The sequence below is a fragment of the Vulpes lagopus genome, chromosome 5, assembly GCF_018345385.1.
Source record: "Vulpes lagopus strain Blue_001 chromosome 5, ASM1834538v1, whole genome shotgun sequence".
Taxonomy (NCBI): domain Eukaryota; kingdom Metazoa; phylum Chordata; class Mammalia; order Carnivora; family Canidae; genus Vulpes; species Vulpes lagopus.
This window is the reverse complement of record NC_054828.1, coordinates 18,938,755-18,966,046: the sequence shown is the minus strand read 5'-3', so window position 1 is coordinate 18,966,046 and position 27,292 is coordinate 18,938,755. Positions and strand designations below refer to the sequence as shown.

General features: G+C 36.5%; 2 protein-coding genes across 9 annotated transcripts in view; both read left to right on the top strand.

The window, feature by feature from the left end:
• RANBP2 (RAN binding protein 2) overlaps positions 1–6,140 on the top strand; it is a 100,319-nt gene extending 94,179 nt beyond the window's left edge. For all 3 annotated transcript variants that reach the window (XM_041754729.1, XM_041754730.1, XM_041754728.1), the window contains 4 exons: positions 3,641–3,786; positions 4,453–4,726; positions 4,923–5,257; positions 5,627–6,140. In XM_041754729.1, coding sequence (XP_041610663.1) covers positions 3,641–3,786; positions 4,453–4,726; positions 4,923–5,257; positions 5,627–5,932 — 1,061 coding nt within the window. In that variant the 3' untranslated portion in view covers positions 5,933–6,140. The remainder of the gene's footprint in view (positions 1–3,640; positions 3,787–4,452; positions 4,727–4,922; positions 5,258–5,626) is intronic.
• A 2,487-nt stretch (positions 6,141–8,627) lies between these two features.
• CCDC138 (coiled-coil domain containing 138) overlaps positions 8,628–27,292 on the top strand; it is a 98,631-nt gene continuing 79,966 nt past the window's right edge. Inside the window, exons 1-6 of one of the 6 annotated variants that reach the window (XM_041754134.1) lie at positions 8,628–9,110; positions 10,444–10,501; positions 12,635–12,755; positions 15,346–15,473; positions 19,423–19,607; positions 23,953–24,111. In XM_041754134.1, the coding sequence (XP_041610068.1) occupies positions 9,018–9,110; positions 10,444–10,501; positions 12,635–12,755; positions 15,346–15,473; positions 19,423–19,607; positions 23,953–24,111 (744 nt within the window). In that variant the 5' untranslated portion in view covers positions 8,628–9,017. Of the gene's footprint in view, positions 9,111–9,605; positions 9,668–10,443; positions 10,502–12,634; positions 12,756–15,345; positions 15,474–19,419; positions 19,608–23,952; positions 24,112–27,292 lie in introns of those variants that run through there. The other 5 variants (XM_041754130.1, XM_041754128.1, XM_041754127.1 and 2 more) reach the window with 5 other exon arrangements.

Genomic DNA, 27,292 nt, shown 5'->3' with positions numbered 1-27,292 from the left:
TACAGAATCAAGCACAAATGAAAGAATTGGTCCTTTGCCACAGTGTTGTAACTAAGTTGGACATTGCTTCCCTCATTTTCACCTTCTAGTTTGTTTAGAGGGTTTTTTTTTTTTTTGGTACTTTTTTAAAAGGATTTTATTTATTTATTCATGAGAGACGCACACACAGAGAGAGAGGGAGAGGCAGAGACACAGGCAGAGACACAGGCAGAGGGAGAAGCAGGCTCCATGCAGGGAGCCCGATGTGGGACCCAGTCCTGGGACTTCAGGATCATGCCCTGTGCCAAAGGCAGACACCGAACTGCTGAACCACCCAGGCGTCCCTGTTTAGAGTTTTAAAAAGGAAGGACTTTTAAATTTTACTATTATTTTTGACATTTATTAATATAAACCATAAGAATTTTCCCTTAAATCAGTGTAAATCCTGTGAATAGTTTTCCTCATCCTGAAATGCAGAACCACCTTTCCAGTTTGGGATTTACCTTGATTTTGGTTCATTGTTTTTCTTTTTTTTTTTTTTAGAAGATTTTATTTATTCATGAGAGACACACAGAGAGAGAGAGGCAGGCAGAGACACAGGCAGAGGGAGAAGCAGGCTCCATGCAGGGAGCCTGACGTGGGACTTGATCCTGTCTCCAGGATCAGTCCCTGGGCCAAAGGTGGTGCCAAACCGCTGAGCCACCCGGGCTGCCTGGTTCATTGTTCTTTTAATTATAGTTTTGGATTTGTTTTCTGTTAATATTTCAAGATTTGTGCATCTGTATTTTTTAAGGAGATGATTTTATAGTTTTCCATTTTTCCAATTGATCAGGTTTGAATATAGGATTATGCTAATTTATTGTGATAAATTAATAGTTGGTGAGGTTTCCTATCTTTTTCAGTGGTTTTGTGTTTTTAGTGCATTTTGTATCATTTGTGGGAAATAATACATTACTTGATTGTTTCAAGTGTATGGCATATTACTTTTTATTCTTGCAATGTCTTTCATATATCTGATTATAGCACCACCTAAGTTGTTCTTATAGAAGGTGCTTGAATTGGGGAATATATTTTATTGGGGAATAAATTTTATTGAAGATATATGTGTATGTGATTTAGCTAATCCAGAATAGCATTTTTCTCTCTCACATAATTAAACTTGTTTCACACACTGGCCACTTACGGAAACACATGTAAAACTTTTAGAAATTACCTTCAGGTATTTTTTGTTATGCTGGAATTTGTAGCTTCACTGATGTCAAGTTGCTTTATTTTTGTTTTAATTTATAGTAGCCTGAAGTCAGAGGATTATAAGCAGTATAGTGGACATAGTTATCTACAAAAAAAGAATTGTCAAATGAAAGTTGATGTATTAGGTTGCTTGTTATTCAGTGTAACGTTTTCAAAGTACTCTATCAGTACTGTGCAGTAAACTATGAAACAGGTTAGACTCAAACCTCATGACATTTACTCCTCACCACCACTTACCATTTTTCAATGAGATGATTCACCAAGTTCTTTGTTCAACTACATTTTTTACTTTGTAAAAATTAGATCTTGACACTTTCAAAGAAGTGCCTTTGGTTTTGTCAGTTTTCCTTTTGCTTGTGTTTTTTATTTTATCTTTAAATTTTGTTAGTTTCTTTAAAAGATCATAAATTTCACCAGAATGTGCAGAATGTAGCTATCCTTTTTTTTTTTTAACCTGTTTCTGGCATTGCATGAATCTTTCTGATTTTGAAGTTTTTGTTTTGGTTGGTTTTTTGGGTTCAGAGGAATCTTTTTTTCCTCTTTTTATCTTGCATATTCTTTTTCTATGGTGATTTTTTTTTTAAAATCTGTCCATTTTTTGGTAGTGATTTTGTTTCTTTTTTAAAATTCATTTTCTTCACAAGTTCTGTTCACATAGGTCTGTCAATCATTCCATGTTTGTTGTATAATATTTAACTTGGAAACTAAGAGAATAACAAGGAGTGCCTGTTTAGAAATCACCTGCCTTTGTCAATAATCACTATTTTATCCTTGTTCCTTCAGATTTTGTAATGTTTTTATTCAACCTAGACACATAATGGAAGCCTCCTACATACTATTACCTAGAACTGTTTTTGTGAAGTTGATGTTGATTATTGACATGTATGTCTTTATACTTTTACTGTAAAATTCTTCCTCTTGGAAGCAGTGGTTTTCAAAAACCCCTTGGCTTCATATTTGAATTTCATGGAAGGTGTTTTTGTGTTTTGTTTTGTTTTTTAAGTATCTGTTATGTTGGATTCCCTGGTCATGGTAACCCAGGTGTTGTTGTTGTTGTTGTTGTTTTTTGTTTTTGTTTTTGTTTTGTTTTGTTTTGTTTTGTTTTGTTTTACAAAAGCTCCTGTGTGATTCTGATAATGCACCCAGCATTAAGAACTAAAATTGAGAAATTTTGAAATTTTCTGTCCTACCTCTCAGGGATCCTTGGGGATAATTAAAATTTTTTCCTCTGCTTGGGAATTCCTGACCAGTATTTTTTTTTTTTTTTTTAAGAGAGAGTGCAGTGGGTTTGGGGGTTGCACCAAAGGGAGGGAGAGAGAACCTGAAGCAGGCTGCATGCCCATCGAGGAGGCCATTGTGGAGCTCGACCTCACAACCCTGAGATCATGACCTGAGCCAAAAATCAAGAGTCAGTTGTTCAACTGAGCCACTCAGGCAACCCTCTTTTGCAATATCTTTAAGCATTTTTGTCTTCTCTCTCTTTTTAAAGTTTTTTTTCTTCTGTTTTTTTTTTCCCCTACCCATTAAATCTGACTTAGAAGGAGTTGCTGTTAATAGATACTTATTTTGTGCTTTTTTTCAAGGGGCTGAGTTACTTTTTAAATGATCTGTGATACTTCTGTTAAGTTTTTTTTAGCACTAGATAGATGTAGAATTTTTTTAAGGTGATTCATCAATAAGTGATGAAAAGTTAAGAGGTGTTTCTTTCCTCTAAGATAGTGAAGAATGTATTAGCAGTCTGGAGTCTGGGCCATCTCAGTTGAAATGGAGATAAAGAAGTAATTAGTTTTCATCTTCTCCTAGATGTGAGGGAGAGTAACACTCTTTGTTTCTCTGTATGGAAATGGGGAGTTTTCAGGCCCAACAGCTTAGTATCCCTTGAGGATAGTTAGAGTCAGTGAGCTTCTCCCAGTGCAAGAAATGTAAGCTGCAACACTAGTTACTGCAGGAAGAAGTTGAAATAGAGAAGCTATAAACATTTTAGACTACTTTGGAAGTACCAGATTTGACCTCTTTGAGAACACATTTTTAGGTTCAAAGGTTATTTTTCACATGTGATAAAACGTTTTATGAAGTAAACTACCTTTGAAGCAGAGCTAAGTGTTCAAAGTTCCATGGTATGTACTTTTAAGAACATACTTCATTACTGAAAGTTCTTGTTTAGTTTAGTATCATGAAATTTGCCTAAGGCTCAGTTAATCTTTTCTTTTGTATCTCAAAGCAGAAACAGTACTAAATGTACTGTGTGCTCACTATATGAGTAAAACTTCTCAGAATAATATAATTTTAAGCATTTTTACTAAAAGTATATGTCATCCTTGGAAATTACAGGCCTCAGTATAAAGTGACGGGGGGTTAAAAGCATATAAAATTAGATACTACTGTTTAAATATCCTAATTTATTCATCAGATAAAAATTTCCAGTGGGCAAATACTGGAGCAGCTGTGTTTGGAACACAGTCATCCAGTAAAGTTGGTGAAGATGAAGATGATAGTGATGAAGAAGTAGTTCATAATGAAGATATCCATTTTGAACCAATAGTGTCATTACCAGAGGTAAATATTAAAGAATGGAACTCTTACTAATAACTTCACATTTGAAGTTTAAAACTCAACATAGTAGGCTTGACTTGTAGGATTAGCTTTGTTGTTTACATTTTTTTTTCAGAATATTTCCCTTTTCAAATGGAAGCTTTTATTATTTATTTTATATATATATATGTGTAAATTCTACATGAAATTGTTGGGAAGAACTAAGTTTTTTCATATATTTTTAGAATATCTTGTTTTCATAACATAATTCTGCAAATAATAAAGTATCCAATCTCATACTTGCCAAAATCCTTTCAATAGAAAGTAAAATACATTTTCTGGACAAGAATGTTATTTTAGGCAAATTATCAGTTTTCAACTATAATCAGTAGTTAATATTTCTCTTCAAGAACACTTTTTGAAACCATCGTCTGTCTTATAAAAGCATTTATTTTTCAAAAGGAGGAAGAATACTATGTAAGAGAAAAATATTTCGTGACAAATCAGTCTTTACTGCGTCATCCAAATCATATGTATTCCTAGCCCTTGGGTATTACCATTTATCTTGATACTGTAGTTCAAATTTTATTAATGTCATTGCAACGGTAGTATTATGAGGCATTTGGATCTTTGGAATTTGTCGTGGGATATGTTAAAAGCAGCAGCTTATAATTTTATCTACTGTCATAGGTAGAAGTAAAATCTGGAGAAGAAGATGAAGAAATTTTATTTAAAGAGAGAGCCAAACTCTATAGATGGGATCGAGATGTCAGTCAGTGGAAGGAGCGTGGTGTAGGAGATATAAAGATTCTTTGGCATACATTAAAGAATTACTATCGGATCCTGATGAGAAGAGACCAGGTTTTTAAAGTGTGTGCAAACCATGTTATTACCAAAACAATGGAATTAAAACCCTTGAATGTTTCGAACAATGCTTTAGTTTGGACTGCCTCAGATTATGCTGGTGAGTTCTTCATTTATTTATTTATTTATTTATTTTAATAAATTAATTTTTATTGGTGTTCAATTTACCAAGAGTTCTTCATTTAGATGCTACTTTTCACTTTTTGGACTTTTCTAAAATCTATAACAAATATATAAGACAGTTGATGACAGTTATTTTAATATTAAGGTCCCTGTGTGGTTTTGTTGTTTAATAGATGGAGAAGCCAAAGTGGAACAGCTTGCAGTGAGGTTTAAAACCAAAGAAATGGCTGACTGTTTTAAGAAAAAATTTGAAGAATGTCAACAGAATTTATTGAAACTCCAGAAAGGACAAGTATCACTGACAGCAGAGTTATCGAAGGAGACAAATCCTGTGGTGTTTTTTGATGTTTGCGCAGATGATGAACCACTAGGACGTATAACCATGGAATTATTCTCAAACATTGTTCCTCTGACTGCCGAGAACTTCAGAGCACTTTGCACTGGAGAGAAAGGCTTTGGCTTCAAGAACTCCATTTTTCACAGAGTAATTCCAGATTTTGTTTGCCAGGTAAGTACAGTAGAAGTCTAGAAAAGTGAACCACACTAACTTGGGAAATTCGAGTGTTTCTCTTCACCTGGAATTTTCTTAAGACTTTAGCTTTTCTGTATATTAGTTGGTGGTATCACCACCCAACTTCCTGTCTCCACAAAAACTTTCAACCCTAAAATGGTTCAAATTTCTCTAATACCTTGAAACCTGGTAGAAATTGAGGGTGGGAAAAAGACCTCTGTCTTTGTCTTTCAAAAATGGGTATTTCTTAGTTTTTAAACCACATTCTCAAGGAAGCTGAGTTTTTAGGACTTATCCTGTAGTACTAGTTCTGTGTGTATTTTAATATTTTTTTCAGGATTCTTATTAACTGAAATATTCTTTCAGGGGGGAGATATCACCAAACATGATGGAACAGGAGGACGGTCCATCTATGGAGACAAATTTGAAGATGAAAATTTTGATGTGAAACATACTGGTCCTGGCTTACTATCAATGGCCAATCGAGGCCGGGATACCAATAATTCTCAGTTTTTTATAACATTGAAAAAAGCAGAGCATTTGGACTTTAAGCATGTAGTATTTGGGTTTGTTAAGGATGGCATGGATACTGTGAAAAAGATTGAATCATTTGGCTCTCCTAAAGGGTCTGTTAGTCGAAGAATTAGTATCACAGAATGTGGACAGATATAAAATCATTGTTTTTCATAGTAAATTTAACCTGTATAAACAGTTGAATTGAGCTTAGCTGTTGTGACAATATGGTAATTATGTTCAGCTTTTGAAAATGGACGTTTCCAATGTATAAATGTAAAATTGCAGCTTATAGCTGTTGTCACTTTTTAATGTGTTATAATTGACCTTGCATGGTGTGAAATAAAAGTTTAAACACTGGTGTAAATCAGGTGTACTTGTGTTTATGTACTCCTGACATATCTCTGTTAAAATGGAATAATACTAATCTTGTTAAAAGCAATAGACCTTCTCAAACTCTTGAAGGAATATGATATATGCAATTTAATTTTACCTTTTAAGGTATTGGACTTCCTGCATGGATAAACTTACCATTTGAATAAAGGGACCACAACTTGGATAATTTTTATTTTAGATTTGAAATATATTTGGTAATATTAACTATTGGTGTGCTCATTTATGCATAGAGACTCACTTATGAATGGGTAGAGCCACAGAGGGTAGAGACTTAACCAAAGTGCTCTTCTATAATCCTTGAACCTCCTGTATAGTTAAATTAACTTTTAAGTAGAATACCTTCTTTTCTTAAAATGATCTGTAGTTCCTGTGCCCTTTCAGAGGTATTAAATTAATTTTTACATTTTAAACAAGTATTTCCTTAGTTTTTTTGTTTTGTTTTTTAACTTTTCTGTCATCTGTTTCTACTACCTCAAACTGCAGCTTGGTTCTGATAGAACTTGAATTTTTCCTTGCAGTTATTGTGATAAAGTATGACTATTTTAAAAAGGTCTATACCATGTTCTTTGGTTAAAGATTTGCTTTATACTAGATTGTTGCAGTACCTTTTTCTGGTGAATTTTGTAGCAAAAATAAAGTGACAATTGTTAACAGCCATGCCATTTAAAAAATTTATTACTTGTGCATCTAGTTGTTTGTTCATTCTAGAGCCAAAGTAAGGAGAACAATAAAAATTCTGTAAATCAGACTGCTACATAATTTGCAAAGCTCCCAAAAAAGTGACTTCAAATTTGATACATACACACTGAAGATTTATTTGGAAATGGCTACTGTCAAAGTTAGGCAAACTGCTGAAAAGGTGGTGGGGCAGGAGGGGGAGGTATTCTCATATCAATCAGCCTACTCAATATAGAACTACAAAGAATCTAGAGCACAAAATATTGTGTATTCTGATTACCAAAAATGACTGCCTTCTACCCTCCTGTGTTCTTCCCAGTGAAATCATCTCATTTTGTTTAGTGAAAGATAGTGGGGTTTATTCTGTTGTTTGGGGATTTGGAAATCGGTTATCACGTGATACCTGTTTAACCACCCGACAGAGGAGGAGAAGGATGTCATGTGTGGTGTGTGTGAGTAATGAGTGGTGGAACACTCACTGAACCCACTTGGCCACAAAGGCAGATAAACCTATTGCAGTGTACCATTTGAAATTACCTGAACCTTGGACTACATGTATGTACATTTAATATTAGGAATTGGCTTCTTTGGAGACCTATGTAATATAAATTGATATAGTGTGTTGTAGTTTTTCAGCTGGGACAGCTGATGGCTTTGTCATGATTTTAGAATAAATTCCAAGTAAGGGAATTATGCTTTACATATTTTTTAGACAAATGAGTTTACACTATCTTCTATGCTATCCTAAAGCATTAAGACTATGAATTAAAAGAGCTTTAAAAGCTAATGCTTGAACCAAAAATTTGATTCAATGACATGTAAACTGTTTTCCAGTGTTAGTATTCCAAGGTGCTTAAAAGATGGCTTGGGACATTAATGACAAAAGACATTTCAGGAAAGGACTTTGTGATTTCTCTCTGTTATTTAATCCTAATGCAGTATAAATCCACAATGACAAGTACTTTTTGCCCCAACTGGCTCAACTTCATAGTGTCTCAATAAAAATCTGCTTAAAATAGAGCATAAAAAAGTATTTGTACATGTAATATTCGATGGGAAAGAATATTGGTTAAAATAATTTTCAGAGAACTTCATTTTATGATATTCTAAAACTTTGGCATTTGAAGAACTTGAAAGATAATCCAGAGAATCTAGGATTTGTTAGTCCAGACACGTCGAACTCATAATTTAGAAAGGTAAAGGATCGTGCTAATGTAATTGTATAAATTAATGAAGTGGATTCAGTTATTCCTTTCAGTTAGTCTTGGTTTGATAAAGGATTTAGGTCGATACACCATTCCAATAAATATTGAGCCACCTACTAAAGGCCTGGCACTGTTCTTAAGTACTGGGAAAAACTGTTCAAAAAAGAAAGTACATGCTCCTTCTTAAATTCCCTACATTCGTACAGGCAGCTTACATTCTAATACTGCTTTTTAATCCCAGACCCATGGCAGGGAAAGTGAGGGAGTCATCCTTTGAGAATTCTGTGCTTTGAGTACAAGACGTCCTTGATTTTTGCCTCTTTTTAGTTAGCAAAGGCCATCCCGATTCATGAGGTGTGTTCTTGTATGCCCGAACGCACCCTAAATGTGTGAGGTTCGAGGAAGAGGGAGTCGCCGGCAGGCAGGTGTGGTCGGTGCTGGTGGCCCCCGCGTCTGTGGGCCTCGCGTGTGCACGTCCATTCCTGCACGCTCGCGGGGCGCGCGGGGCGCACGGGGCACGGGGCACGGGGAAGCGGCGGCGTCCCGCGGGGTCGGATGCTGAGGCCGCCAGCGCCTCCCAGAGGGGCCACCTGCAGAGGTGTGATTGCTGGGGACATGACCGAGGAAAACCGAAGTAGAATTTTTTTAAGACAAAAGGTGAGACGCCATTTATCAGTCCAAATAACGCAGTCGTGGAGAAATCAGTTACTAAAAACTTCAGCGGGAAAAACCCTTGTCGGAAGAGGACGTTTTGAACGCTGCGTAGAGGGGGAGACCGAGGGACTCGCGGCCTGGTCTGCGTCCCCGGCGGAGCCCGCGCTCCCCGGCTCGCTCTCCACCCCGAGGCCTGGGCGGGGCGTGCTGCGTCACGCCGCAGCCCCGTGGCGCGAGCTCCGCCCCTGCGCGTCCCGCCGCCGTGTGTTTGAACGCTGCTCCCGGGGTGACGACGGTGGCGTCGCCTCGCTATGGAACCGAGGCTGGTGAAGCCCCCCGGGCAGGATATGGTGGTGGAGCGACTCAAAAGCCGCTACGGACTAGGGGGCAGCCGCCTGGCCGAGGTGAGGTCTCGCCCTTCCCCTCGGGCTGTCCCCGGGTCCGCGGGCTGCTTTGTGCAGGGGTGAAGCAGGCCCGCGGCCGGGAGGGGCAGGTCCCCCGGGGCCGCCGCTCCCCCTCCGCCTCAGCCCCGAGCCTGGGGCCGCCCTCCGCTCCGCGCCGGCAGGGTTGGGAACGGTAGCCGGAGGGCCGGCACGTGCTCCGGGCGCTGGAGAAGCGGACTTTCCGTCAGAAAAAGCCGTTCACCCAGCACAGACCCTGGAAGGTGTGGGACTCCCCGGACGTGGTGGTCGCCCCCTTGTATCACAGTGACTTGTGCGGAGTTCAAAAAGCAATTTTAACTCCTCCAAAAACCTTCCTATTTTGAGGTAATTACCAACTTTAAGCTGCAAGGATCCTGTCAGCAAGTCTTTTGAACCCTGGGTTTGGGCTCATCAGTCGTTCATAGTCTGCCGCATCTGTTACTTCTGTCTTCCCGTTTCTGACCGGGCGTGCACACATCCCCCCTGAACCTGAACCGTGGAGGGCACCCGCAGGCGCTGGGACACCTTCACCCCCACATGTAAATTCTTACGTGTGTTTTCTGGGAATAGGGTGATTCTCATACATCCATAGTAATAAATTGAACAAACTGACCATTTGTACAGTAATATTTAACATAGAGTTAATATTCAGATTTCCAAGTATCTCATTGATGCCCTTTGTAAAATTTGTTCCCCCGGTGCAGATAGAATCCATCTGTATTTGGTTCTCTCCTGTTGCCTTTGTTCTGGCTCAGGTTCTAAGTCTCTGTCTTTATATTTTCTTAAGATTTTGTTTATGTATTCATGAGAGACAGAGAGGGGAGAGGCAGAGACACAGGCAGAGGGAGAAGCAGGCTCCATGCAGGGAGCCCCATGTGGGACTCGATCCCGGGACCCCAGGATCACGCCCTGCGTGGAAGGCAGACGCTCAACCGCTGAGCCTCCAGGCGTCCCTAAGTCTCTGTCTTTATGATGCATTTTTGAAGACTACAGGACAACTGTATATGGGACCGTCCCTCTGTCAGATTTTTTCTGATGCGTATACCTCAGGATTGTACATAGATACTGGTTTTGTGCGTTTTTGGGAGGAGTGATGTGTAGGTTTCTCTTGTTCACTAGGAGATATAACATTTCTTTGTCCTGTTATTGGTGATACTAACTTTGACCGCTTGATTAAGATAGTATCTGTTAGATTTGTCCATGCTAATTTTTGTAATTAATTCCTGTACTTAATACATAATTTGTGGGGAACTCTTTTGAGACTGTAGGTTGATTCTTAATATATAAATTAAATGTCTTTTTAAATTTTTTTTAGTATGATTTTTCAAATTTTGATCAGGCTAAGTGGAAGAGAAGATCGCTAATCTCTCCAGGTAAGCTGATGGAGTATTTTGTATATTTGGGGGTTTTAACAAATTTAGTTTGAGAGAAAACATTTTAAAAAAATGTTTAGTCTTAACACTAAGTGCCAGATATCTTGTGATACTAGGCTTTTTTCATTCAGGTAATGAACTAATAGTCATCAAGATTTTGGGGGGTAAACGTATGATATCTTTAAAATCAAATTGAGTGAATTCTTTTGGTGTTTCAGTTACAGTATTTTTGCCTTTAAAAATGTTAAAAATTAAACAGTATATTGGGGAAAGAAAACTAATTGCCTTTTTTTTAAGGCACAAACTTTTCCAAGTTACAGGGGTAGTAATTGTTGCACCAGAAGAATTTTTCAAATGTACTTGATAAAGATAATTATACTGTGAAATGGGGTCGGTTGGAACATTATATGGTAATCTGGAACTGACATATATAGCTAATTAACCTTTAGTCTTTTGATTTGTTGATACTTCTTCAGTGATGTTTTTACTAGTAAGTATTATCATTGAATTTTGAGGTCATTGCAGCAGATACAGTAAGTTTATGAGATGGTAGATTAGAGAATTTCATTTTTTTCCAAGTTTATTTATTTCTTTGAAATTTTGTAAACACTCTTCTGAAACATTCCTTCAGTATGAACAAACCCAGTTATTACTGAGTTTAGTATCTTAAAACATTTTTTAAATTGTATCTTAGTTTTGAAATTTGTCCTAAAATTTCCAACATTCTAAACTATAATTAAAAAGTGTAGCTTGTTGGATCCCTGGGTGGTGCAGTGGTTTGGCGCCTGCATTTGGCCCAGGGCACGATCCTGGAGACCCAGGATCGAATCCCATGTCAGGCTCCCGGTGCATGGAGCCTGCTTCTCTCTCTGCCTCTCTCTGTCTCTCTCTCTCTCTGTGACTATCATGAATAAATAAAAAATTAAAAAAAAAAAAGTGTAGCTTGTTTAATTTCTGATGGGGAAAAGCATGTTAGACAAAAGGTGCATACATTTCAGTGACATGGATAGAACTAGAGGTGCTCAGTGAAATAAATGAGTTAGAGAAAGACAAATACCATATGATTTCACTTATAGGTGGAATTTAAGAAACAAAACATATGAACATAGGGGAAGGGAATGAAAAATAAAATAAGATGAAATTGAGAGGGAGTCAAACCGTAAGAGAATCTTAACTCTAGGAAACAAACTTTTGTTGGAGGGTTTGTTGGAGGGTAGGTAGGTAGGGGATGTTGGAGGGTAGGTAGGTAGGGTTGTTGGAGGGTAGGTAGGTAGGGAATGGGATAACTCGGTGGTGAGCATTAAGGAGGGCACTTGATGTCGTGAGCCCTGGGTGTTATATGCAACTGATGAATCAGTAAATCTACCTATGAAATTAATTTTTTAAAAGTCAGATAATTCCAGAAAATTTTTTAAAGATCTTAAAAAATATTTCTGAATTTCTTATCAGAGAGTCTCTCTTTGCATTTTATTCACTGAATTTAGATATAGGCTAACAGTCTGTTAAATGTTTAGTGTTTAGGGGCATCTGGGTGGCACAGTCAGTTAAGTGTCTGATTCTTGATTTCAGTTCAGGTCATGATTTCAGGATCATGAGATCAAGCCCCGGGTTTGGCTCCACTGTCAATGCAGTCTGCTTGAGATTCTCTCTCTTTCTCTCTGCCCCTCCCACTCATGCTCTCTCTCTCTCTAATAAAAAAAATGTTTAGTGTTTAAAATATATAAAATTAAAAAATAAAATGTTTAATATTTGAGGACTGATGAAATATCATGATAGGTAGAAAGAAGACAGGATTCTGAATTTTAATCTTTCCATTTGCTGGTTCTGTTACTTGGATAACTTCACGTAACTTCTGTGGTCCTTAGACTTCACACCGTTAGAATAGGGTTAAAGGCACCCATTCTCCTTACTTCACAGTGAACTAGTTGTTGCTAAGATCAAATAAGGTAATAAATGAAAACATTTTGTGATGAGTAAAGTGCTATATAAGAACTGATGCCTATTTTCTGAAGTTTGCATTACACAGACATACAGATAAATCATTAGGTAATTTTGCTGTCTTACCTTCAGAAGCCTAGAATGAGACTAGTATGTGATCTTAGTAATCTCTGCTGTTTTCTTTTTTGTTAACAGATGATTTGGACATCTTCTCATCTGGAGATAAAGTGGGTTCATCTTTGAGGTGTCACTCTGATGAAAGAAAACATTGCACAACACCGCTTTATAGTTCATTCAAACTCTTAAATGTGAATTGGTAAAGTACCCCTCAATCCTTAGTATTGCTATCCCTTTGGTATCTAAAAAATGGAGAAATTAAAGGGTGGATTCTTTACATCTTTGCTTTTTATCTGAGAGGATGTGCAAGCATTCAGGACCCTGCTGAATGGTTGAAGAGACTGATGTATTAATTTTTACTGAGAATCTCTGTGATAAAAGCATTATGGTTAGTGGTATAATGCAAAGTTATACAGTATGAAAGATGAAAAATTATTTTTATGATTATTCATCCAGGACCCAAATGAAGACCCTGCCCCCTCCCCCTATTTTTGGTTAAAGGAGCCAGGATAAAAATGAATGCAGGTTTATTAGTGATATTTAACTGTATCCATTGTGTGTCTACTAGTGTGGTAAGTTATATTTTAGGTAGTTGAAAGAGATTGAGGAAATCAGTCTAGGGAAATGATAACTACAAATATGCAGAATACTGGGTTGTGAGTGGGTGAAAACAGTATAAAAACAGTGACAGCTAAGGTGAAATAAAATTGTGAGTTAGATACTATTAAATGTCAGAAATAAGTGGCAGAAGGAAGTGCTATGGATATCAAGAAGTAGTGAACGTTTTGAAATAATGGTAAACCATAAAGATGTATATATACAGTAAATATTGAGATAATTGTGGGGAGAAGAAAAGATAACAGTGCCTAAAATATATGGATATTATTAATGTAATTGATATTTGGGAGCTTGAATTTTTTTACATAATTTTCTCATTCTCTGCTTAAATGATTTAAGCCATGTAAAACACTTAGAACAATGCTTAGTATATCGAAAAGCATTCAGATGTGCTATTATTGTTATTTACTGTTTCATTTGGCATTCACCAAGTAGCTTTGTTGATCTGGATTTAAGATTTGGACAAGAGGTAGATTGAATATAGAGTAAGGAAAGTAAACATTGTTTTCAGATAATTATGAATTTCTGGAAATTAGTTTCTTATATTAACTGATACCATTTTTTGTTTTCATAAATGATCTGGGTATATTTCAAGTTATAATTTGAAGCTTTTGAACTATGAAAGTTTTTATAACATTGGACAGCTTTTTCACAATCTCTCATTATGATCTAGTCTGGAATTATAGTGCTGTCTAGCATAGTAGCCATAGGGCACAGGTGGCTATTGAGTACTTAAAATAGAAGTACAAAATATACACTGGATTTTAAAGATGGATAAAAGAATACAAAATACGTTAATAATTTTTTGTATTAATTATATATTAAAATAATCTTTTGGATATAGTGGGTTAAGTATAATACATGTTAAAATTTTGTGTCTTTATGTTTTTCTTGTTTTTTAAGATTTTATTTTTATTTATTCACGAGAGACACAGAGAGAGAGAGGGAGGCAGAGACACAGGCAGAGGGAGAAGCCTGATGTGGGACTTGATCCCAGGAGTCCGGGATCATGCCCTGGGTTGAAGGCAGGCGCTAAACTGCTGAGCCACCCAGGCTTTCCTGTTTTGATGTTTTTAATATGGCTACTAGAGAATTTTAAATTGCCTTATGTGACTTGAATTATATTCCTTTGAACAGCACTGCTCTAGAAATTTAAACTTTGAGACCATCTTTTTGGAGAGAACACCTGAGATGTTTTTTTTTTAAATTTTATTTATTTATTCATGAGAGACACACAGAGAGAGGCAGAGACACCGGCAGAGGGAGAAGCAGGCTCCATGCAGGGAGCCCGACATGGGACTCAATCCCGGGTCCCCAGGATCGTGCCCTGGGCTGAAGGCAACACTAAACCTCTGAGCCACCCAGGCTGCCCCAATACCTGAGGTTCTAGTTCTGCTTTCAACTAGTTTAATTTCTTTCTGTTAAATGTTAATTCTTTTAGCTAAAATTATAGCTAACAGTACCTGTGATATTTACCTTACAGAAGTATAAGGAATGAAAAGAGTTTGATGGTTATAGAGCATTCTACAGCTCTATATGTCATTTTATTTTATTATTTTTTTAAAGATTTATTTATTTATTTATGATAGACACAGAGAGAGAGAGAGAGGCAGAGACACAGGCAGAATGGAGAAGCAGGCTCCATGCCGGGAGCCCGATGCGGGACTCGATCCCGGGACTCCAGGATCGTGCCCTGGGCCAAAGGCAGGCGCCAAACCGCTGAGCCACCCAGGGGTCCCCTCTATATGTCATTTTAGATTAAGCCCATTGGAATATGTAGAAAGATACCTGTAGTGAATTTTTAAGATCAGTGACTGTTACTTTTCACATTTTTATGTTTTCCTTTTTTAAAACAATAAAAATAAAAATATTTTATTTATTTATTCATGAAAAACACAGAGAGAGAGAGGCAGAGATAGAGGCAGAGGGAGAAGCAGGCTCCATTCAGGGAGCCTGATGTGGGACTTGATCCCGGTCTCCAGGATCAGGCCCTGGACTGAAGGCAACGCTAAGCCAGTGGGCCACCCGGGCTACCCTGTTTTCCATTTTTAAAAATGTTTACTTATTACATTTTTTCAATTGTTATGCTGTTATTAATAAAGCAGTTTTATTTTTTTTTAAATGGTACAGTAAACTTCCAGAATGCTGTAATAAGTTTATTTTTTTTAAAGCCTAGATGATGAACTGGATTCTTTTCAAGATTTGAAGCAACAAGAAACAAAAGAAGAGTTAATTGAGAATGATCTTAGAATTAGTACCTCTAAGTTAACCAAGCAGTCTTTTAAAGATATAGAAAAAGGTAAGAGATATTCATTGTAGAACAATTACTTCAAAGTAGCTTTGTCAGGGCATCTGGCTGGCTCAGTTGGTAGAGCATGCAACTCTTGATCTCAAGGGTGTAAGTTTGAGCCCCACATTGGGTGTAGAGATTACTTAAAAATCAAATCTTAAAGAAAAAAAAGGCTTTGTCAAATAGAGCACATAAAGCTTATCCTTTAGTAATAACTCTGGTCCTCAGGTGTCTGTATATTTCTGTGTTCTGCATTTTTGTAAGCCATGAGATAGTAACTGATTATTAATGAAAGGAGAACAGAAAAGTAAGCATCATTATTTTCCAGTAGTATCCCACTGCTCTCAAATTATCAAGTAGTAAGTTAGCAATCAAGTGAATACTTTTTATAATTTTTTCATATTTCTTCATACTTTTTTATAATTTCTTCATATTTTTTCATTTAAGTATTGGTTAGGAACTCACTAAATACTGTGGTGGATTTGAGTAATCTTTGAATATTTTAAGACAGTACTCCAGATTACTTAAGGTATGACTTCTTCAGGTACTTTTTTAGTAACTCTCTGCATGTGGCTGCATGTTGAGATTTCAAGGAAGGAGGCAACCAGAAATGGCTTCCTCTTGGCTATAAGACTTTGAGAACAGTATTGCTCCTTTGATAGCCTTTGTGCATCTCTTTTGGGCATACATTGTCTACACAGAACATATACTCATTTGTCCCTTCCCACTCTCTTTCATCCTTTTCCCATTCATCTCAGCATTTGAGGAAAATGAAAAGTAATTGTGCCTGGACTTATATTTCTTGCTGTTTTACAACTTTTCCCACTGAAAATATAGGATAAAGAAAAAAAAAGTTGAATGTATTTAGAGGTTGACATAATTAAGTAATATTTAAACTACAGTTTGTGAGATGGGAACCTAGAGAAGCAAGCAAAGCAGTGAAAGTGCCTTTCACTTTAGGGGGACCTGGGTAGTTCAGTTGGTTGGGTGTCTGACTCTTGATTTCCACTAGGGTTGTGATTTCAGGGTCCTCTGATCAAGCCCAGTGTAAGGCTCTGTACTCTGCTGGAGTCAGCTTGGGATTCTTTCTTTCTCTCTCCCTCTGCCCCTCCTCCCCTCCTGTGAATACATGTGCTAAATAAGTAAATAAATAAGTAAATAGATGAAATCTTTTAAAAAATGAAACTTTTACTCTAAGGGCATTTGCTGAACTAAGTGAAGTGGAAATTTTTTCTTTTTCTATTTAAATATTTTTTAAATTTATAGAATGGGCCTGCTTGCATCCACAAGTGAGGAGCAGGGGGGTGAGTGACAGAGGGTGAGGGAGAAAGAATCCCAAGGTGACTCTGCACAGAATGCAGAGCCCCACATGGGGCTCGATCTCACTCTCTGAGATCATGATCTGAGTTGAAATCAAGAGTTGGTACTTAACCGATTGAGCCACCCAGGCACCCTAAAACTTTTTTCTTTGTTAAAAATTCATGTTATTCTTTATTTTGGCTCCCTAGAGTCTGTCCAAGATGCGGAGTACAATAGGAGACCCCTTTCTTAAAGCTAGGGTTCCCAGGAAGGCTAATGCAAGTTAAAACTAACAGAAAATAAATTCTGGCAGTGTCGTGTTGGCAAAGAAGTGAAGCAAGAGGAACTTGTTCGTCCATTGCTGTTGGGAGAGTAAATTAATATAACTACTTTGGCAAGCATTTTGTCATCACTAGCACAGTTGAACCTGCACATGTTCCCTGTGATCCAGCAATGTTGCTGTTAGTCATTTACCCTGGAGAAACTCTTGAACATGTGTACCAGCAGCCACATGCAAGACTATAGGGCACCTGTGGCGACAAAGAGCTCAAATAGCCACCTGTAGTAAAACGTTGGCATATAAAAATACAAAATAGGATAAAAGTAGCTTTGTCAAGGGATCTGGCTGGCTCAGTTGGTAGAGCATGCAACTCTTGATCTCAGGGTTATAAGTTTGTATAGGTGTATTTCTTAGATTTCAGACTGTTCAGTGTTTGTGTTTATTTCCATCCCATCCTTGCTTAAGAGATAAAATCTGGTAAAGTATACTTTTTTTTTTTTTAAGTTTATTTTTTTAGTAATCTCTAGCCCCAACCCTAACCCTAACCCTGATTCTGTCATTAATAGAAGAACATATTTAAAGGTTATAGAAATTACATGATTACATCATTATATAAACTACAGACATTATATAGTGTTTAAAACCAGGCAAAACGGGATGCCTGGGTGGTTCAGCGGTTGAACACCTGCCTTCAGCCCAGGGCGTAATCCTGGAGTCCCAGGATCGAATCCTACATCGGGCTCCCTGCAATGGAGCCTGCTTCTCTCTCTGCCTATGTCTCTGCCTCTCTCTCTCTCTGTGTCTCTCATGAATAAATAAATAAAATCTTAAAAAACAAAATAGGCAAAACAAGGTCTTAAAATATTTTTAAATTTTTACCCAGATAGTAAAAACTTAAAAATAAAGCAATGATTAATGCTATATTTTGGTTAGAGATTAATTTGGTTTTAGGGAAGAGAAAGGAATGTGATCAGGGGTTTCTGAAGTAACTTTACATTTCTTGGCCTAGATGGTTCATACATAAGTGTTTTCATGCACCTTAAAATCTATTTTGAAATAATTTCAGACATACAGAAAGAGCATAGAGAATTTCTGTAAGGCCTTCAGACAGGTTTTTCTAAATTTTAACATTTTACCATGTTTGCTATATAATTCTTTCTGCATATAATATTGGAGACTTAAATTTTTTTTTTTAATTTGAATTCAATTTAGTTAACATCTAGTGTTTTTTTTAAGTTTCAGAGGTAGAATTTAGTGGTTCATCAGTTGCAGGTAACAATGCTCATTACATCAAGTGCCCTCCTTTTTTTTTTTTTTTTTTTTGTATTTTCTTCTTTTTCCTTTATTTCTCTATTTTGCATAGTTGTCAGTGTGGGTAAGTGTTAAGATGGCTCCAGTAGCCATACTCTGAGAAGGTTTACCTTGTAATAGCTATCCCTGAGGGAAACAGTATCATCAAAGTGCCCTCCTTAATGCCCACCAGAAATGTCTGTTATCCCATGCCCCACTCACCTCCTCTCCAACAACCCATAGTTTGGTTCCTATAGTTAAGAGCCTCTTATGATTTGCTTCCCCCTCTGATTTTATCATATTTTTCCTTCCCTTCCCATATGTTCATCTGTTTTGTTTCTTAAATTCCACCTATGAGTGAAATCATGTGGTATTTGTCTTTCTCTGACTTATTTCGCTGAGCATAATACCCTCCAGCTCCATCCACGTCATTGCAAATGGCAAGATTTCGTTCTTTTTGATGACTGAGTGATATTCTGTGTGTATATATATATTCGACATCATCTTTATCCATTCATCATGGTCATTTGGGCTCTTTTCATATTTTGACTATTGTGGACATTGCTCCTATAAACAGATGTGTGTGTCCTTTCGAATCACTATTTTTGGTGGCGCCTGGCTGGCTCAGTCCATTAAGTGTCTGCCTTTGGCTCCCAGAGTCCTGGGATCAAGTCCTGCATCTGGCTCCCTGCTTAATAGGGAGCCTGCTTCTCCCTCTGCCTCTGTTTGCCTCTTCCCCTGCTTGTGCTCCCTCTCTCTGTCAAATGAATAAATAGAGAGATAGATAGATAGATAGATAGATAGATAGATAGATAGATAGATAGATAGATAAAATCTTATTAAAAAAAAAAAAAGAATCACTATTTTTGTATACTTTGGATAACTACCTAGTAGTGTAATTGCTGGGTTGTAGGGTAGGTCTATTTCTATTTTTAACTTTTTGAGGAACCTCCATACTGTTTCTAATACTCGAAACTTTTTAACAGTCCTAAAATTCATATTTAAAGTAACTCATCCTGAAGAGTAGTCTGTCTGAGAATACTTAAAACTGTAAATTGATAAGCTTTATAATTTTTTTCTTTTTAGCAGTTCCCCAGCCAACCAATTTGGCTTCAAATTTAAGAAATTGGGCTGAATGTTGTAGTGATGAAAGTGACTCCCCTCTCAGACGTGTCAGCTATCCAACATCTAAAGCACCAAACAAGCAGAGGATACTTCCACATCAGATTAATCAGATATATGATGAATTATTTCAAATACATCAGAAACTGCAGGTAAGAACTAAAAACTGAATTGAAAATTCAGAAATATTTATGTTCTGTGCACCAAACATGTATAAAATTTGAATATGGAGTATTTAATTTTAATTATTTAAATAAGTATGTCAAGACAAAGGTAGAAGAGGACAAATTTATTACAAGGAACAAACATTTAATATAGTTATTGAAGGGAAAAATTTATCCTAAGGGAAAAAATAAATGATTTTTTTATGTATAGGTATATTTCTTAGATTTCACACTGTTCTGTGTTTTGTGTTTATTTCTTTATTTCCATCCCATCCTTGCTTAAGAAATAAAATCTGCTGGTAAAGTATACTTTTTTTTTTTAAGATTTTATTTATTCATGAGAGACACAGAGACATAGGCAGAGGGAGAAAAGCAGGCTCTCTGTGGAGAGCCTGATACAGGACTTGATCCTGGGACTCCAGGATGACACCCTGACGCCCAGGTGTCCCAGTATACTTTTTTTTTTTTAAGTTTACTCTTTTAGTAATCTCTCTACCCAGCATGGGGCTTGAACTCACAACCCTGAGACCAAGAGTCCCATGCTCCTCTAACTGAGCCAGCCGGGTGCCCCTAACGTATGCTTTTTTGAAGTAGTGTTCCTGATTCATTGTTTTAAATACCTATTTGTAAGAAGTTCTCTTGTCCGTTCTCACCAAAATTCTATTTGGAACATTGGTCTTTGTCTTCTTTGAGATTTTTTGTTTCCAAATGATGTAATTCTTGTATTAAGTATCCACTCGGTAGGGGTACAGAAGGGAACAAAAGTATGTATAAAATACACAGTTGCTGACTGAAGTTGTTATAGTTGGAATTCTGCTGTATTTGTATACAATGAAATAGTTAAACATTTAAAAAAAAAACAATACCTTAAAAAAAAACCCTAATATCTCATTTTGTCTGAATAATTCAGATTATATTATAGGGAGAAAGATCAAGATTTTAGTTTGGAATTGGTTTAGGTTTGACAGTTTAAGGGAGACCTAAGGTAAGTAGTTAAATGAACCAGCTCAGTATTTAAAACATAGGTCTTGGGTGGGTATCTAAATTGGGAGTCATTTACATATAGATATTAAAAACTGTCACCAGTAGTTGAGATCTAGAGAGAGGGCAGAGTGTGAAGAGATGTGGGTATTCTGATGGTGGGTATTAGGATGAGAGCAGTAGGGATAGAGGGAAGTAGATGGATTCTAAACATTTTTAAGAGATGGAATCAGTAGATCTTGAAGATTGATTTGATGTGGGAGGTCTGCAGTAGGTTTCAGTCAAGGATGAAATGCAGCTTTATTAATTTGGCTATTGGATAAATGATACTGCTTTTTTTTTGCTGAGATAGGAAACAAAACTGGAGGGAGAGGATTCTTTTTTTTTTTTTTTAATTTGTAACTTTAATTTTTGTATAGGAAATAATTCCTTTATTATGAATATTATCTTTTCATTTGCAGTATTCTTCTAGGTAACACAGTGTTTTTGTTTTTAAAAGTTTATAAAATGAGATGCCTGGGTTGAGCATCTGCCTTTGGCTCAGGTCTTGATCTCAGGATCCTGGGATCGAGTCCTACATCAGGCTCCCTGCATGGAGCCTGCTTCACCCTCTGCCTATGTCTCTGCCTCTCTCTCTGTGTCTCTCACGAATAAGCAAATGAAATCTTCAAAAAAAAAAAAAAAAGTTTATAAAATATTTATGACATATAGAAAAACATAGGGAATATTATAACATCAACTATATACTCATTGCCCATATTACATAATGCTAAAATTTTATTAATAATTCTGTTTGATACTTGAAAGAAAATAAAATGTTTCAATTACAGTTGAAACAGCTTTCCTCCATCCCATACCCTCTTCCTTTTCCCAAGGATTAAGCACTCCCTTGAAATTGGTGTAGATCCATTATATCCTTTTTTAACCCTTTTATATATTCTTATATACGTATTGCTTTGAATGTTTTAAAATGTTACATAGGTAGTGATGTATTGTGGATTTCTTTTTGTAGCATCCTTCATTTGTTGCTAAATTTTTTAGTTGTATGTGTTTGGAAAATGTAGTTCTAGTTCATTCATCATACCTGCCATGTAGCATTCTAGCCTCTAAATAAACAGCTTTTTTTTTTTTTTTTTTTTTTTTGAGAGAGAGAGTACATGAACAAGTGGGGGTGGGAGAGGAAAGGGAGAGAGCCCAACGTGGGGTTTGATCCTGGGACCCTGGGATCATGACCTAAGCTGAAGGCAGATACTTAACTGGATTGAGCTACTCAGGTACCCCTATTTGTTTATCTCTATATAAATATACAAGATGGAGTTTATATTTTATGATTAGCTCTATTTAAGTGTCCTTAGCCTGTAAGAGGTAATAGTTGTAGGGTGCTACCAAATTGTTCTCCAAAGTAACTGTGCTTATTAGTTTACATTCCCATCAGCAACATTCTGGAGTTATCTTCTCCCATAATATGACAGATACCTCACTGATGTTGTAGTTTGAATTTTTTTGCCTTTGAGTGTTAAATCCATTAAGAAGATTCTGAGTTGAGTAATGATAAGACTATATATATATATATATATATACATATATACATATTTTTAAAGATTTTATTTATTCATGAGAGACAGAGAGAGAGAGAGAGAGAGGCAGAGACACAGGCAGAGGGAGAAGCAGGCTCCATGCAGGGAGCCCACTGTAGGACTCGATCCCTGGACTCCAGGATCACGCCCTTGGCCGAAGGCAGGCACTAAACTGCTGAGCCACCCAGGGATCCTGATAAGACCATATTTTTAAGCGAACCAAGATAGTAATCTGCAGGTGCATACCCAGGACTTTGAGTAAAAAGACCAGTTTCTTTTATATCAAATCTAAATGTTGAAAGTAAATGAGATGACAACCCTGTGTCCAGGAATTAAGTTTCGATTCTCTAGAATTCTACAGTTTTTTGTTAAACAATATAAGCACGATAGTAGAACTTTCTGGTTTTCATCATATGCTGAGATAAAAGAATTCCAGCAAATTTTTTATTAACAGTTGACCAATGATGAGGAATCTGTTAGTGATTGTATTAGAATTCATTTCTTTCAAGGCTATATATGTCTGCCTCAGGAACTGCTGGACCTGAGACAGGTGAAGGCAAGTGTCTTGTTGGGTTTCCAGAGTAGTGGCCTGGTCCCATACAGAAAGCTTCCACATCCAGAAATGATAGAAAAAAAGATAATATATTTTTTTAAGTTTTTATTTTAATTTCAATTAGTTAACAGTGTTAAATTAGTTTCAGTTGTGCAATGTAGTGATTCAAAACTTCCATACATCTTGAGCTATCTTCAAATAGGGAAAATGTGATGTATGTTCACAGTGGCCTGCTGAGCACTGAAGGAAACAATGAACTCACATCAAATAATTCCAGACCTAGAAATCCAAGATCAAGGCTCTAGCAGATTCATTGTCTATTCAGAGCCCACTTTCTGATTCATAGACAGCTATCTTTTTGCTGTCTTCTCACATGTTAAAAGGGCCTCTTTAAAATTTCTTTATAAAGTGTACAATTCAGTTATTTTTAGAATATTCAAAGAGTTATGCTACCATCACCGTAGCCAATTTTAGAATATTTTCACTATCCAAGTAAGAAACCCCCTACTCATTAGATAGCTCTCCTCATTAACCACCCATATTCCCCTGACACCCCCCGCCCCATTTCCTGTCAACCCTAGGCAACTTTTAGTCTATTTTCTGGCTATAGAGGTATTCGAAGTAAAGAATAGAGAAGATTTGAAATAGGCAAATAGGCACTGTGATGAGTGGGAGAGAGAGAGCCAACCATGAAAATATAAAACGATTTCTGGACTACATTGAGAATGCAGTAGAGGTTCCCTGAATTTAAAATATAGTACAACTTTTTCTGATGTGTGTTTTCTCCATTGGTATTGAGCAGCGCGGCATTGAGGTTAGTGCTGTAATGCGGGGCTAAGATTTTTCAGCCTAAGTGATGGACAAGAAGAAGAGGGGGATAGAGTATAGGGAAAGAAAAGATGGTACAGTTGAAGTGGAGCATGGAATAGAAGCTGGATAGGGGATTATTCTCTATAGTATTGATGCATTTTAGACCTCAAATTCTCTAGAGTCTTCATGGTGGAATCTCACTATGGTGTCACATCATTTTGCAACAAGATAGAATTTTTGTGTAAGCTTACTTGCTGTGGTAGTCTAGCTGTTGCTATAATACAGATTTTACTTGTACCCATGTAATCCTAAATACCATTTGATTAAGCTACAGCCTCAGTAAATAAAACCTAATTTGTAGAATTTGTGAATGAACTTTCTAAAAACATTTGAATCTGACATTTTAATGCAGTGTGAAACTGCAGCACAACAGGAGTTTGCTGAAGAACTTCAGAAGCGGGAACGTTTTTTAGTTGAAAGAGAGCAGCTGCTTTTCAGACATGAAACTGCTTTGAGTAAAATTAAAGGTGTTGAAGAAGAGGTTCTTACAAGATTTCAGATTATAAAGGAGGTAACTATATAGCATTTGATTTCAGAGTAATATTATAATTTGTTTTTCTTAATTTAGATTCACTTATTATTAGCATTTTGCCACATTTGCTCTATTTCTTCTTTGTCCTTCCTTACCCCACCAATTTTTTTCCTGACCATTTGAAACTAACTTGGAAAAATCATGACTCAGCACCCCTAAAACTTCCTTAGTATTATCAATACTTAATCTGAGGACTGTGTATCTCCTTAGCATAAAGATATTTGTCACATCATTATCATATTAGGAAATTAATGCTAATTGAATAATTTAACTTGATATATAGTCTGCATTCACTTTCCCAATTAGGTGTTGAAATCTTTTTTTTTTTTAAGAATTTATTTATTTATTTATTTATTTATTTTATTTATTTATGAAAGTGGGGGGGGCAGAGGAAGAGGCAGAGAATCTTTTTTTTTTTTTTTTTTTTTTTTAAGATTTTATTTATTTAAGGCAGAGAATCTTAAGTAGACTCCCCACTGAGCATGGAGCCCGATGTGGGGCTCAATCCCACAACCCTGAGATCATAATCTAAACTGAAACTGAGAGTTAGATGCTTAACTGACTGAGCCACCCAGGTACCCCATTGTCTTGAAATCTTTTATTGCATGTTTTATTATTGTTTAAAAATTTTTTTAAGAGATTTTATTTATTTATCCATGAGAGACACAGAGAAAAAGAGGCAGAGACACAGGCAAAGTTGGAGAAATAGGCTCCCCACAAGGAGCCCGATGTGGGACTCGATCCCGGATGCTGAGATCACATCCTGAGCTGAAGGCAGATGTTCAACTGCTGAGCCACTCAGACGTCCCAGCATGTCTTATTATTATTTTCTGATTAAAGAACTAGACAGAATTTCACGCATTGTACTTGATTTTTATATGTTTTTGGTTTCTGTAAATCTAGAGCAGTCGACCATTTTCTTTTTTGTGAGACTTTCTTTGAAGATTCCAGGCTAGTAGTCTTACCCACCCCTAGCACTCTGTGCCCCCTGCCAATAACTGTTGACCTAATTTCTGACCCTGTACTTCTGCCTTTCCCAGAATGTCATGTAAATAAAATTACGATTTTTCTTTATCTGTGGTTTTTAGGAGACATTTAATTATGAGATAGCTCCACATACTTTTCTTTGAGTTTATCCTGTTTGGGGTTAACTGAACATCTTTGACTTTTTAAATTAATGTCTTTCACCAAATTTGGGATGTTTTCAACTGATATTTCTTATTTTTTAATTTTCCAACTTCTTTCTTCTCCTCCTGTAATTCCAGTGACTTACCTATTAGGTCTTTTGCTGTTATACCACAGAGTCTCTGCTTCTTTTTTCTCATTTGTTTCTTCTGTGTTCTTCAGATCTATTACCTACCATTATGTTCATTGTTTTTTATTTCCATGTTGCTACTGAAATCATCTAGTGAATTTTATTTCTAATATTTTAAAGTTCTAAGATTGCTAATTATGGTCTTTTAATTAAGTTTAATTTTCCTTATGAGAATTTTTATCTTTCCATTTATATTTGTTCATATTTACCTCAGGGAACATATCTAAAAATTCAGTGTTTGGATCATGTAAGGATTGGCATTTTTCTTGAGATTTAGTCACATTTTTCTGGCTCTTTGTATGCTCAGTGACTTTTTGTCCCTATTGTATTTGGGATCTTTTGGATATTGTACAGATTCTGAATCTGGTTATAATACTCTGGAGACTATTTTTTAAGCAATCAGCCCAATTGAGGTGTTGGTTTACTTACAAATTGAAGTATAATTGACATACTTTATGTTTCAGATGTAAACATAGTGATTTGACATTTTTAAATGCATTATGAAACACTCACCATGATAAACTAGTTACCATCTCTCACTATATAATGCTGTTATAATATTTTTGACTATATTCTCTATGCTATACATTACATTCCTGACTTATTATAACTGGGAAGTTTGTACCTTTTGACTACCTTTACCTGTTTTGCCCACTGCCCACCTCCCTCCCCATCTGGCAGCTGCACTAGTTCTTTCTTTTATGAGTCTATTTCTGTTTCTGTTTTATTTTGTTTACTCATTTGTTTTGTTTTTAGATTTCATGTAAAAGTGAAGTTATGTAGTGATTGTCTTTCTCTGACTTATTTCACGTAGCATAAATACCCTCAAGGTTCCTTCATGTTGTCACAAATGGCAAAATTTGATTCTTTTTTTAAGTCTGTGTAATATTCCACTGTATATTTATGCAGCATCTTATCCAGTCATCTCTCAGTGAACACCTAGGTGTCCTCCATATCTTGGCTGTTGTAAATAATGCTGTAGTGAATATAGGTGTGCATATATCTTTTAGAATTAATGTTTTCATTTTCTTTAGGTAAATACCCAGAAGTAAAGTTGCAGGATCATATGGTAGTTCTATTTTGAAGTTTTTGAGGAACGTCCATGTATTTTCCAGAGTGGCTGCTCTGATTCGCATCAACAGTTCATGCATGAGGTTTCCCTTTCTCCTCCTCCTTGCCAACATTTTTATTTCTTGTGTTTTTGATATAAGCCATTCTGACTGTTTAAGGTGATATCTCATTGTGGTTTTGATTTGCATTTCCCTGATGGACTAGTGAAGTTGAGCATTTTTTTCATGTACCTCTTGGCCATCAGTATGTCTTCTTCGGAAAAATATCTGTTCAGGTCCATTTCCTATTTTTCAATTGGATTGTTTGTTTATTTGTATGAGTTATTTTTTTTTTAAGATTTTATTTATTTATTTATTCATTAGAGACAGAGAGAGAGAGAGAGAGGCAGAGGCACAGGTAGAGGGAGAAGCAGGCTCCATGCAGGGAGCCTGATGTGGGACTCAATCCTGGGTCTCCAGGATCACACCCTGGGCTGAAGGCAGCGCTAAACCGCTGAGCCACCTGGGCTGCCCTGAGTTGTAGGAGTTCTTCATGTTATTTGAATATTTTGAATACAAGGATCCAAATATATATTAGATATATCATTTGCGGATATTTTCTCCTATTCAGTAAGTTGTTTTTCCATTTTAGTAATGATTTCCTTCACTGTGCAAAAACTTTTTAGTTTGATGTAAATTGAATTGTGTTTTTTTTTTTTCCTCCAGTTGTTTAGTTTTGCTTTTGTTGCCCTTGCCTGAAAACACAGACCAAAAATATATTGTTAAGACTGATGTC